At 41.3% G+C, this 14489-nt stretch overlaps 1 protein-coding gene across 1 annotated transcript in view; it reads right to left on the bottom strand.

The window, feature by feature from the left end:
* The window catches only part of SON (SON DNA and RNA binding protein), a 30889-nt gene that overhangs the window by 13005 nt on the left and 3395 nt on the right, over positions 1-14489 (bottom strand). Inside the window, 4 exon segments of the mRNA XM_059921473.1 lie at positions 3053-3241; positions 3417-3563; positions 5480-5640; positions 6954-12782. Of these exon segments, the coding sequence (XP_059777456.1) occupies positions 3053-3241; positions 3417-3563; positions 5480-5640; positions 6954-12782 (6326 nt within the window).

Here is a 14489-nt window from a genome sequence, read left to right as displayed (position 1 = left end):
GACTTAACGGCAAGCTACCTCTGGACATTATGATAAATAGTTAACCCAAGGAAATTTTATGTCAGAGACTACATTTATATCTTCTACCCAATAAGTCTTTGCTAACTTTATTACCAAGAATTAATGCCCCCGAGGACAATTTTTAAAATGTTTTCCAACACTTTTGATTTCATTTATAAATCAAACTGACACAAATATGATCAAGGTTCTGCAGTCACTCCTTACTGAGGATGATGCTGGTTGGCTTCTGGGTAGGAAGACGATGCTATGGCAGTAGGGCACACAGTCTGGTGAGTTGATATTCCGTAAGATACGGATTTATGTTGATCCATCCACGTCTATCCACTCATACTTATGTCAAAGAGCACTCATGTGCAAAACAATTGGGGGGATTAAGGATCATAGCAAAGCTGAGATCAAATCTGTGATCTTTGCCTAAATGTTTCATGCTCAAAACTAAAGAACCACAAATTCCATTTACATTTATTAAAATAAAAAAGACTAACAGGTAAAAAAATTCAAAGTACTATTCGGTTAAAATGTTGACCATTTAGAAGAACTTTCCTTTTCTCTCTAAAGTCTTTATTTCAACCCCTGACAGGGAATCAACAGTCAATGCTCCCATAAAATGTCACCAATAGTATTCTGCAAACACTGGAATATAGAACATTAATCTTACAAATATATTTATAAGATACAGCTAAATAAATGGAACTAAACATTTTATATTATGAACATTTCCTCTAGGTGTTTCATATTACTTCTAGGTAAAAGTACGGCGACCTGAAAGCAAAAGCAAAATTTTCCCTTTTCTTCCTAAAATTTTGGGATTGTTTTATTTGAAATTATAGTTAACATATATATTTTTTTAGTCTAATCGTCTAAGAAACTAGCTTAGAGTTCTGATATCAAATAGTTGTATATATCCTCCCCACAGGAGAAATCTGCTTCATGAACAAAACTTTTTTTCCCCTCCTGCTTTAATAAAAGGCTCCTTTACTTATTATAAAATCTGAATACCCACCTACTCCCCCGTAGGATTTCTTTGGAATAATTCCCAACTTTTCATTCAAATCTGACAACCACTGTTGATGACAGTGTAAGGCACCATGGTTTTAGTGTTAAAACTGAAAATGGCTAAATACTGAAATACATATATTTACACATAAACTCTCAATCAATAAGAACCATAATCACCAGGATTCACTAAGCACTCTCCGGATGTTCAACTGAAGTCAAAATAGTTATGGTCACTTATCTTCCCAGGAAAATCCCTTGGAATTTTGCAATATTTATAGGGCTTCACTCTGTTGGAAAATTTTTCACATAAATAATCCCCTAATGTTTTTTTTCTGTTAATTGCTTAATCTTCAAGAAATTACTAAAAGCGTATGTATCAGAATTTCTAAGTCAGTCTGTTCAGCCCTCTCACCATGGTTTATATTCAGCCTCTACAAGATTTAAATCAGTTACAAATGTCAGTTAAACTTTCCCTCTTGAAATGTGCAGGTAGCTTGATTTGGGAATTAGCAACTGAGCTACTCAACTGACTTCACTAAAAACTGTCCCAACAAGCTATCTATCCTCTCCCTCACTGGTGATGGTATAACTTGCTTCATTTGTTGACCCCCATGTAAATATAGATCATCAACAGTGACTGTAAGTTGCACTGGCTAGTTATGTCCAGCTTCATTGTAAAGAACTTGCTCTCTTTTCAAATGCCACAGGTAAAAAGAAAACCACAGTGAAAATGTCACCTGTGAATAGCCCAGGGGAAAAAAAATACTATCAAAGTTTCTGATTTGGGTTCTGTTCACTTTTAACTTTATAAACAGAATTCGTTTATTTGTATTATCAGAGGTGTTTACTGGACGACGATGATATGGCCAATAAAGGGAACCTGTATGTGAAGAGTACAGGTCTCTCTGACCCACATATCCCAGAACTGCAAGGAAAGGAACTGGGGAAGAATTCCTACATTGTAAGGGCATCAGATATCTAATCCAGTCCTTGGACAAATGTCTGGGCTTTGCAAACGAAGGGCAAGAGGTGATGACTAGTCTATGGTATCATTTAAAACTCCCACCCCCCTAGTAAGTCTCCACCCTCCCAGATCCCCCAAGCGTGATTTTGCACAACAAGTTAAATAAAAGTAAACTGTTTATTAAAAGATACAGCAAAGGTACAGATACAGAGATACATACAAAGATACAGATATATATATATATATTTACATATATATACAGTCTTGCTGTTTTCATGTGCACTATATTTAGCAGCACATTATTTAATCAGGCGGCATTTTAATGGGGCTGTTTTGACACTTGGCGTTATTACCGCGTCATTTTGACAAGATACAACTATAGCCTCCTGGAAATTTCAAGGTGTGAATTCCGCTTCTCCAACTTTTAATAGTAGCAAAAAGGGGAAGGAGAAGAAGGGAAACGGAGTACCAAGGCTGAGCATTAGGTTAAACACAAGAATCCAAAGGGCCAAGGTAGCATAGGGAAGGGAAAATAATTAAAATTAAAGGCTATCTGACAAACAACCCAGAGAAATAGAAACCATTATTTAAGGGCAATGGGCTATGTATCCAAGGTGCTCACATCAGCCTACAATGCCTTTTCCAATCCAGTTCTTGTGTTGAACCTGAGGATCTGCCTCTCTCTGCTCAATCCCTCCACCCAATAAATTTGCTACCACCAAAATCTAGAGCTATAGAGCCTTGAAGCAAAACGGGAAGCTAAATAGTTGTACCTTGGGCTACCTTCCCACAAGTGCAAGGAGGGCCCAATGTTGGGTAGGGATGTGATAACACTGTTCTCTGCAATTCGATGCTTTTCACTTTGTGGCTTGGTTCCACAAAGTGAATTGCATCGAGTTACTGTCAAATGAGAAGCTGCGGGTTGTTTCATCTGTCGTCTAACCCGGCCCTGCCGTTTAACCCGGCCCTAAGAAGAGTGAAACAGAATCCAAATCAGATATAAAATAACAGTAAAATGCAGATTCAGGTATATAAAAGGAAAAAATACATAATATTCCTTTTACTTACCTCAGAGGGCAAACTGCTGCTGAAAACATTATCATCCTCTTTGTTTTCTTCACCATTTTTCTCTACAGGAACCCATTCTCCATAAACACTATCTGCTTCTTTTTTCCGATGTTGAGATCCAGATGACACAGGGAATTCTTTTGTTAATGTTACCTGGCTTTTTGGTGGAGTTGGCTTTGCTGCAGCAATCTAAAAAATAATGTTTTTCTTAATTAAAACTCAATAGATGTTCAACATAATCTGAAAATGACTTTGTTATTTCTCACAGTATTTAACCTAAATTAAAAACTAAATTCCATTTGAATTTTACTTAAACAGTTCCACAAGTTGTGCTGTTCACTAGTCCAGAAACACTAATACTCACATTCAGATTGAAAAAAATGGGTTTGGGTTCACTGAGTTTAAAAGGATGATGATAAAAAGGAGGTTCTTCTTCCTCTTCATCCGAAACATGAGGTTTATTCACTATTACATCATCATCTTCTTTACTCTGTGCAATCTGTTTGCATTTCTTAAAAAAGTAAAAACAAACAAAAGATAAACCTTACACTTTATGCAGAGTAACATGTAATTTCTTAAAAGAATCAAAACCACGTAAAATCAACTTTCAAAAGTAAAACAAGATTAATGATAGATTACAGATACGTAACTTAGCTTACTGGTTACTATTTAAACACACTCTAGTTGGTCAGTCAGTTAACAACATTTATTGAGCACCTACTATGTGCAGAGCACTGTACTGGGCACTGTCCAGGGAATACAAAAAAATAAAGTAGAAGACATGGTCCCTGCTCTCAAGGAGCTTACAATCTAGTTCAACAGACGGAATACATACACATGAGATAATTGAGGAACGCTTTTACAGAGCAACACAATTAACAAGTGCAAACTGATATAATACAAACTGAGTACATAAGTGCTCAAAGAACAAAAGCTTAAGAGAGAACAGAATCAGGCAGAATCTGATAATCAAGGAATATTCCTCACAGAGTTCTAAGCCAGATTTTCATAGTTAAGAACAAGGATTAGCAGGGAAAGGAAAAGAAAGTCACCCTAGTCAGGTAGTGGTAAAGAGGTGAGAAAAAACTTATTAGAAGGGCTGAAGATGAGGCTAAAATATATAGGGAAACACCAAGTGTTCACAAGGTTTTGGATAAGGAGCTTGGATTTGATAAGCAAGCAACAGAAGCCTTCACTAGGTCCTTAAACTTAAAAAAAAAATTGTAATTCATATTGTAATAAATCTAAGTGAGGAAACAGATTAAGAAACTATATGATCCCCAAATGTACAGCTAAATAAAATCTCAAACACTTGCAACTGGGTTAGATGATAGCATGTCTTTCCATAAATGTTTTGTAGGTTGAGTCTCTAAAGGAATAGAACTCAAGAATGGAATATAAGGCATGATGGGGAGGGTGCAACTGATGAAGGTCTGACACGTAAAGCAAAGTCAATTCCGCCTTGAGAAGCAAAGGAACCGACTCCATTACCTGGCTTTATAAAAAGGTCAGAGTAAATTTGGGTGGACATGTCTCTATACTAGCAGTAGAATTCGTCATATCCCTTATCAATTGAAAATATTTTAATAGGATAAAAAGCTCATTTAGCCAAAAACACAGAATATACCAAGCTTGTAACCAAGGGGAACAGAATATATTGACAGTGGCAGGCTGGCATCAGGCTAGCCAATAACAAGTTTCAATATCTGAAACAATGTGGTATTTCTGGATCCTAGCAGCAATATTTCAGCGTCCTCCAAAAAAAAAACAAATTTTAATAAAATAAAGCCAAAAGACCAAAAAAAAAAGCCTCAATTGAAAAGATCAAATTCTTAAAAACAAAAATAAGTGTGTTTAAAATATATATGTTACTGCCAAAACCCGAACCGCAGGAAGAACTGATAATGGCCGGCCATTATCACCAATGGCTGGTACCAAACAGCCAAAACCCGAAATGTTGATGCGAAAGAAGTTCCTTTCAGGCAATGGCCAGCTATTCTCATTAATTTCCAAGCTCCGGTGGCAAAAGATCATTTCTGAAGATTGTCTGTGTCTTTGCGTATATGCAGTACACTCGTGGCGATCAGTGAACACGTCGTGAATGGAAACGAAACTGTAGGCGAGCTTCTGCGTGTTGCTCACTCAACACCTCCTCCATTCAAACGAACCGTCCCACTCCTCAGTCAGTTTGGCTTCTAAAACTGGAAAGCAAAAGTAATGGGAAGTAACTTTTAGCTAGCGGAGCTTAGCCATCCCGGATAATGGCCTGCTAAATAGAGCTTCTGCCGCTGCCACGTCTGTATTTCGGGTTTTGGCCACTCGGTGCCAGCCATTATCAGTTCAGCCCACAATTCGGGTTTTGGCACGCTCCAGAGTCAACATCACTGGAATAATCCATTTAAGAATGACAAATTCTGTCTAGCTTACCTCAGTTAGTTCTTCTATAGTAGCTCCTCCTGATTTTTTAGCAACTTTCTCTTCTATTGAAGGTGGAGGTGCAGGCTTTAGGTTTGGCGGTAAAGGAACACCAGCCTTAGCACACATGGCAGCTGCATTAGCTTTGGCTATTTCAAGTAACTGAGCCTTATCTGCAAGAGGAAAATATAAGAAGCAGTTTTCCTAAAAGGCTGTACATTTTGTATTATCTAATGTTTCATATGCTAACAAAATTAAAGGCATCAATTTTCTGCCCTAACTTATAGCTGTGATAAAATCACTCTTTGGCTCAAAGTTTTAAAACAAATGCCCCATATTTAAAAAAGAATTAAGTCCACATTTAGCTTACCATTCAAACACTATACAAAATAGCTAGACTACACAACTATAAATGATCACTCTGCCACACACATTAAGACACACACCTGCCAAAGCCTACTTTATTTTCCACAACTATCATGCCCCTTAAATTACTTTCCTTCTAATCTCGGAGAACATTTTAAATCACTCTTTGAGCCCGAGTTCAAAACTGCCACCTCTTCAAAGTAACAAGTCTTAAGTCAGAACTTAACATTCCTCTCCACCGTGCTCCCAAAGTACCTAATCTATACCAGTAATTACAGCAATCATGGCAGTTTTACTATTTGGTAAAAGAGACATATATGCATTTTATCTGTGTCTCTTGTACTAACTTGTAATCACTCATATACTGTTCCTCTGCTTTGAATAAAAAAAGAACTCAGAAACATTTGTTGAACTGAATGCATTCTCCCTTAGGGTTCTGTTAAGATCTTTTTCTTTAGACAACTCTGACCTGGAAATGTCCAATCCACTGGGATAATGATAAATTATCCATTATTATTACACGTAGTCACGCATGATCCATCAAGTTTTAATCACCTCTGCACACTTTTTTAAATTAGGAGAAATTAGAACACTTCATCTTTTAAAAGGCAGACTGAAATCACTTTAACTCCCCATATGCAAAATTCCCTGCTCACTTCCATCACCCATTATACCAACCAGAATTATTTTCACAAACATATAACAGTACTGTATTGCCAGTTTAAGACATGTAACTTATTAAAAAAGAAACATTTGATTTTAGGCTTATCTGCAAGAATTTATGTTGGAATACATACAATAACAACCTGAGCAGATACTAGCCTTGTCTTTAACTGGACTTCTACTTGCCATTTTTAGTTATGGAATATGGTTAAAGCAAAAAGAAAGCATTCAAGTATGGAAATACCTTGGTTCTAATTTACTCCAAAGCAGGTCTTTTAAATGCTAATTACAAACGTACTTATTCCTACATTTTCTAAACAGAAGCTAACCTAACTACAAAAATTTAAAGATAAAAATATTTATCCTAAACCAATAACCCCAAATATTCCATTTGACTCACAGAAAAAACTCCGCTTTAAATCATTCTCTAATACCATTAAATTTTTAAATGACTCACTCAAATCCGTCAGACGTTTAGGTGATCTGCCTCTTTCAGAAGACCTGGATCGTTTACGGCGGATGGGAGACCTGCTAAACCTTCTTCTCAAGGGTGTTCGTGATCGCCTTAATCTGACTGGTGATATACTGAAGCTTCGTCTTCTTACCACAGATCTTGATCTTCTCCGACGGCTCGGGGTGCGGCTCCGACGGCTCGGGGTGCGGCTCCGACGGCTCGGGGTGCGGCTCCGTCGGCTCGGGGTGCGACTCCGTCGGCTCGGGGTGCGACTCCTTCGGCTGGGGGTGCGGCTTCTTCGGCTCGGGGAGATGCTAAAGCTCCTTCTTCCTCCAGATCTAGATCTTCTTCGACGACTCGGAGTGTGACTCCGGCTCCGACGGCTTGGGGTGCGACTCCGAGCTCTACCTGTTTTCCGGTTATCCCTGGAGCTTGATCTTTTTCTTTTTCTTTCCCTGGACTTGGATCTGTGCTTTGGGGATCTTTTGCGCTTCTCTTTTGATACAGATCGCCTTCCTCTAGACTTTGATCTTGACCTGCTGCTCCTCCTTCTGCGTCTTGATCGTGACCGTGAACGTGTTTGAGAGCGATGAGACTTGGACTTCGATGATCTCTTCCTTGCCCTAGAACGAGACTCACTGGTGCGCTTTCGCGATTTGTGTTCAGAAGACTTGGAACGCTTACTTCGAGATCTTAACGAAGAGTCCCTTTTCTTCTCTTTCTCACCTTTGTCACGGTTCTTATTTTTCTTGCTTTTTTCATGTGTGTCCTTAACTTTTACAAAAATTTCATAATCATCTTTTTCCTCTGAAGACGACTCTGAAGCTCTTTCCGGTATACTAATTACAACTGGACTGGCAGCAGATTTATCCCGTTCAACTTCACTTGCAAGTAAAGGTCCTTCAATACCAGCTCTAAGGCTTGTAAGACGTTCCATGTCCTTAGGAAGTAATGGTCTCACTAAATCAGCTTCATTAATATCATCAATGTTGGCAGAAAATCCTGAATCAGACAATATCTCTTTAGTAGGGAGAGGTACTTCTTTATCTTCTCCACTACTTTCTTTAGGACTGAGAGCCACTGCTAATGTCTGGTCACTCTCCTGCATAGGTAATGATCCTTCTGCATCCTTACTGACAAAGTTATTAGTAGATGGTATATCAGGATGGATGTCTTTAGCAGGTAAAGGTCCCTCTATGTCAGCTTCACTACCACCACTGGGGCTGGTGGAAATTACCATGTCATGTTCAGTATCTTGAGTAGTTAATGATACTTCAACATCATATTTACTAACTGAACTGAGAGCAGATGCTGTGGCAAATTCAAGACCCTTACCAGTTCCCACTGCATCAGGTTCAAGAGCAAGGGGACCAGTAGAAGACAGAGTCCCTCCTACATCAGTTTCACTAACACTAGGGCAGATATCCAATACTGTGCATTGTTTAGTCTCACTGGTGGGCAAAATTTTCTCTTCACCAGTTTCACCAACAGCACCAGTGCTGGCAGCAGACACTGTGTTATGTTCCATCTCTTTAGCAATTAAGTGATTATTTATATTAAGGTCTATATTCATATCATTTTCAGTTTCATAAGAGTCATTCTTCAGGTGTCCTTCAGCATATGGCTCTTCGTCTGAATGCATGGGAATCTCCTGCATGCCAATCTCTGGAGCAAGATTTTGATCGCCAGATAGTAAATTCATTCCTTTTATAACATTAGACTCCAGTATTATTGGTGTAGACTCTAAAACCATCTCAGTTGCTATTACTTGAGTCGGCTCTGAGACAGTGACAGGAGGCTCTGAAATTGTCACAGTGGATTCTTGGACACAAATAGATGGTTCTGAAACAATCACGTTAGGTTGAAGGACTGACACCGCTGGTTCCAGGACAGGCACAGTAGGCTCCAGGGCAGAAACAACTGGCACAGGAACGGTAACATGCTCTGGCTCAGAAAAGGCCAGGGGCTCTGGGACAGCCTCAGCCGGTGGGTCCTGGACAGCCACAGCCACTGGGTCTGGCACAGCCTCAGCCTGTGGCTCTGGAACAGCCATGGCTGGTGGCTCTGAAACAGTTCCAGCTGGTTGCTCCAAGACAGCCACAGCTGGTAGCTCTGAGACAGCCATGGCTGGCAGATCTACAGTGCTCTGTGATGGCTCTGGAATAGGTACTGCTGCCTCCAGCAGGGACATAGATACCTCTGAGGCAACATGTCCTGAAGCCCTCATGGAATCAAAAGTTTCTGCTGCCTCTGACATAACAGAAGGCTCTGATGTTAACACAGTCAGTTCACCTGATGTTGTGGGAGTTTCCGACACCATGTAAGTCACTGGTCTTTCTGGAACAATTTCATGCTCTTCTGCTACGGCAGCAGACTCTACAGGTGTTGACGTGACCAAAGACTCTGGCTCCAGTGGTGGTTCTGGAACAGTCATGGCAGCCTCTGATGCTAACATTGAAGGCTCTGATGCTGACGCTGAATAATTAGCAAGCACTGCCGAAGGCTCTGAAATCTCACTTTGACTCACAGGAGGTTCAGGCAGCGACACAGACTCTTCAGGAGGTAATGCTGGCACCTCAGTAGGCCAAGTATTTTCAGCTGTTAATGCTGACTGCTCAGTGGGTAATGCTGGACCCTCTGGTGGTTCCTCAGGAGGCAATGGCGGTGTCATTGGTGGCTCTTCAGGTGGCAATGGTGGCATTGTTGGAGGCTCTTCAGGAGGCAAAGGTGGCACCATATATGCCTCCGTATATGTATCAGTATAAGAATCGGTGTAAGAATCAGCTGCCATAGACATCATTGAACGATCAGCAGTATAAGATGACATCATAGATCGATCAGCTGCAGAGTACGATGACATCATAGACCGGTCAGCAGCAGAGTATGACGACATCATAGACCGGTCAGCACCCATGGACATCATAGATCGGTCAGCCATCGGGGACATCATGGAGCGCTCGTAAGCTGACATCATAGAGCGTTCATAAGCTGACATCATAGAGCGCTCAGCCATAGGGGACATCATAGAGCGCTCATAAGCTGACATCATAGAGCGCTCATAGGCTGACATCATAGAGCGTTCAGCCATAGGGGACATCATAGACCGCTCATAAGACATCATAGAGCGTTCGTAAGATGACATCATGGAACGTTCTGCAGCATAGGACATCATCATAGAACGTCTAGATGCTAACATCAGGGGTCTAGGTGCTAACCTATATGGCCTGGGAGCTATTCTATAGGACCTGGGTGCTATCCTATAAGGTCTAGCTGACATCCTATAGGGATCAGGAGTTAGTCTGTAGGGATCATGGCCTAATCTATAGGGGTCTTGCCCTAACCTGTAGGCATCATGACCTAGCCTATAAGGGTCATGACCTAACCTATAGGGATCTTGAGCTAACCTGTAAGGATCCTGAGCTAACCTGTAGGGATCAGGAGATTTTGAACCCAACATAGCAGAATCTTGGGTACTAGATGCTAACATCTGAGCATCCATGGTACCAGACGCTAACATCTGAGCATCCATGGTGCCGGAAGCTAACATCTGAGAGTCCATAGTGCCAGATGCTAACATCTGGGAATCCATAGAGCTAGTGGCTAACATCTGGGAGTCCATGGTGCTGGTTGCTAACATCTGGGAGTCCATGGAGCTGGTTGCTAACATCTGGGAGTCCATGGAGCTGGTTGCTAACATCTGGGAGTCCATGGAGCTGGTTGCTAACATCTGGGAGTCCATGGAGCTGGTTGCTAACATCTGGGAGTCCATGGAGCTGGTTGCTAACATCTGGGAGTCCATGGTGCTAGAGGCTAACATCTGGGAGTCCATGGTGTTGGACGCTAGCATCTGGGAGTCCATGGTGTTGGATGCTAGCATTTGGGAGTCCATGGTGTTGGATGCTAACATATGGGTCTCCATGGTGTTAGAAGCTAACATATGGGATTCTTGGGCCATCAAGGGATCCACTCCTACTGTTACAGAAGTCTCCCCCACTAATGTAGTAGGCAGCTCCTGTGCTACCGTATTATAGGACTCCAGCGCTGTCGTCGAGGGCACCTCCAGGGACTGCGACACGGTCATCGTTGACAGCTCCGTTGTTGTCACCACAGACTGAACAGAGATCTCCAGCGCCACAGTTGCCACAGGCTGCCCAGGCAACTCTGGCGCCCCAGGCTGCCCTGGCAACTCCAGCACCCCTGTTGCCAAAGGCTGCCCCAAAAGCTCCAGTGCTCCAGCTGCCCCAGACTGCCCCGAGAACTCCAGTGCCCCAGCTGCCATGAGCTGCCCAGGCAACTCCAGTGCCCCAGTTGCCACAGGCTGCCCCGACAACTCCAGTGCCCTAGTTGCCGAAGGCAGCCCTGGCAACTCAGGCACCCCAGTCACCGAAGACTGCCCTGGCAACTCCAGCGCTGTCGTTGCCACTGGCTGTCCTGGCAACTCCAGCACCATTGCTGCCTCAGGCTGCCCCAGCAACCCTGTTGCCGTCGTCACCTCAGGCTGCCCAGGATGTTCCACCGTTGTCATCCCCACAGGCTGCTCCAACTCTGTCGTCGTCACAGGTTGTTCGGTCAACTCCATTGCTACTGTAACCACAGGCTGCCCTGGCAGCTCTACTGCTGCTGTCACCACAGGCAGCCCTGGCAACTCCTGTGCCATCACAGGTGGCTCTGGTACCTCCTGTGGTGGCTCCAACCCCATGGATGGTGCTGGAAGCCCTGGCAATTCCTGCGACAACTGTGGCACTGACGTCACAGAGGGCCCCGGCAACTCAGGCACTGCTGTCGCAGGGGGCCCTAGCAACTCAGGCACTGGGGTAGAAAGGGGCCCTGGCAACTCTGGCACTGGGGTAGCAGAGGGCCCAGGTAACTCCAGCACTGGAGTCACAGGGGGCCCCTGCAACTCCAGCATGGAGGTCGCAGGTGGCCCCGGCAACTCCATCGCTGAGGCCACCGACGACTCCTGCAGCTCCAACGCTGTGGTCTTGGGCAGCTCCAGCATCTCCTGCGGTCTTGTCATGGATGAATCTGCAATCTCCGATGGTACTTCTACAGGCTGCTCTGGCAATCTTAGCACTTCAGTTGCCGATGACTCTGGAAAATCCATTGTTGTCGATGTGCTTGGCTCAGGGTGCACCTCAGTAGGTGTCTCTGATGACACAAGGGTTTCTGATGGCTCTAGCACTTTTGCTACTGGAGGCTCTAACAACATGACCTTTGATGGCTCTGGAGGTGTGCTCTCCAATGATTTCAGCACAGGCTTCATCTGACACTCCACTGACATTGTTACAACCGGCTCAGATGACTTTAGCACTACTGTTGTAGTAGGCACTGGTGCTGCTGCAAAGGAATCCAGAATCTTTGTCATGGATGGTTCCAGCATTACTGCTACAGACTGCTCTGACTGCACTGAAACTACTGATGTAGATGCAACTGACAGTTCTGCAGTTTTTGTAGCTGGCTTCAGAATTTCTAAGGTGTGTGGCTCTAATACCTCCATTGATACTACAGGAGGTTCTAGCACAAGTGCAGGAGACTCACTGGTGTCAGATAGGCCGAACACTCTTACAGGATGCTCCAGTGCCATTTCTGAAGGTTCAGAATCAAACTTCAAAAAGGAATCTGATTCTAAATCTACGTTCCCATCATGATGTGATTTCGGCTTTGATTCAGATTCTTCTGGCTGTCTTTTATACTTTTTTTCCTTTTCTTTCTTCTTTTTCTTCTTTTTATTTTTGTGCTTTTTATGTTTCTTCGACTTTTTGGTAGGTATTTCATCCGTAGGATCTGTTTGTACAGACACACATCTACTTTTTCTGGAAGCCTCCTTCAAGTCTGAAATTTAGGAAAATTAATTTTGTCAAATATCCCCCAAAATAGATTTAGATAAGTTGTATAAACCAAAACTTACATTCCATGTTAAGATACCATAACACTTCTTGTTAAATAAAAGGTTACTAAATAAACTATTTTCCATAAACCAGTTATCTGAAGACTGACACTTCTCCAATACTTCTTTTACAACTGAAACCTGGGTTAGAATTAAGTTCTTAATTTATTACAAAAACTTTTAGAATTACATTAAGATGTGTTTTTACTAAGTTCATTTAAAACAATTATTTTCTCCAGCTCTCACTATACAGCAAATTACTTTTAAACTACAGTTAAGATGAATATCTTTCATATTATTAACTATTAGAATTCCCACAAAAACATACGTTAAAGAACTTTTGTGACTATTTTATAACCCTTATTTATACAGGAAGCAACACAGCACTAGCTCTGGAACACACTGTCTGCTTTTGGATACTGAATCAATTCACCACTCACTAAATGAATAGACGTGGCCAAACCGCTGACACTCTGTCTTCCAGAGTTAGAGGACGAACTCAGTTAAAACATACAAAGTACACTAATAATGCCTGGCACCTAGTAAGCCCTCAGCAAATGCTAGAGATTGCTTTTATAGTATAAGGTCTGAACAACAAATGTAAAATATGGAACCTGAATTTTCACCCATGTTGCATTCTAATAAAAATAACATCTCTTCCCCCCAATACTCTTCTAAGTTACTAAGAAATAATTTTTTTAATGTTTCTACTTTAAAAATGATAATAAAGTCATTTGGAGAAGGAAATTCGTACGGCCCTTAACATGTAACTTAAGAACATTTCAATTTGCATATCTAAAAGAAAAAGTGGTTCATAATCCACTTTGTAACCAGATGAGATTTACTCTAATGCCAATATCATATTAGATAAACCTTAGTGATCTTAGCTGATCAGAAATCCAGGTCATCAAGATTATGGAAAAAGCATATCAACACATGACAAGACCTCCTCCAAAGCAAAATTAATCATTTTCCACTAATTGTTTATTATGTACCAAATGTTAGTTAGCTACATTATACTTCAAGAAAAAGTTGCTAGAACCATGAATCTAAGCAAGGCTACAGTCTATGCCATTTTTTTAAACCATACTCTATACTAAAAATAAAAAAAGTAAAAAACAAAACCCATACCATGGCCCCCCATTTCCAAAACTAAACAATATTGTTATTTTTGTGATCATAAATCCATTTCTAAGCATCAATTATTTAATCAATTCCCCAAATGCTAAATATCCAGCAATGATTCCTCTCCATTCATTGCACCTTTAAGAGGAGTAGATACAAAAACAAGATAATCTCTAATCTTGAGTTTTAAAATAAAACCTTCCAGGGTTTTAAAATCATTACAGATATGGTCCAGACTCCTGTACCTTCCAAAATTGACATTTATACAATTGTTCAATGAAAACCCACATTCAAAATCCTGGCACTGAGGCACTGTAAGACTGAACCAAATAAAGACAGTTATATTCCACCAGCAAAGTAAACAAATGCATCGATGCTCATGTTCCAGTACAATTGTATTTTCAAAAAAATACTTAAAATCTTCAGTAAATCAATTAAACTAAAAATTAAACTTATTGAAGTTTTAAATCTAATGAACATCTTAAATACCCTGCAATCAAGAAATACTACTGTTAACTATTAAAAAA

Source organism: Balaenoptera ricei, chromosome 4 (assembly GCF_028023285.1).
Source record: "Balaenoptera ricei isolate mBalRic1 chromosome 4, mBalRic1.hap2, whole genome shotgun sequence".
Classification (NCBI taxonomy): domain Eukaryota; kingdom Metazoa; phylum Chordata; class Mammalia; order Artiodactyla; family Balaenopteridae; genus Balaenoptera; species Balaenoptera ricei.
Note: the sequence above shows the minus strand (reverse complement) of the source record. Positions and strands in the feature narration are given on the sequence as shown.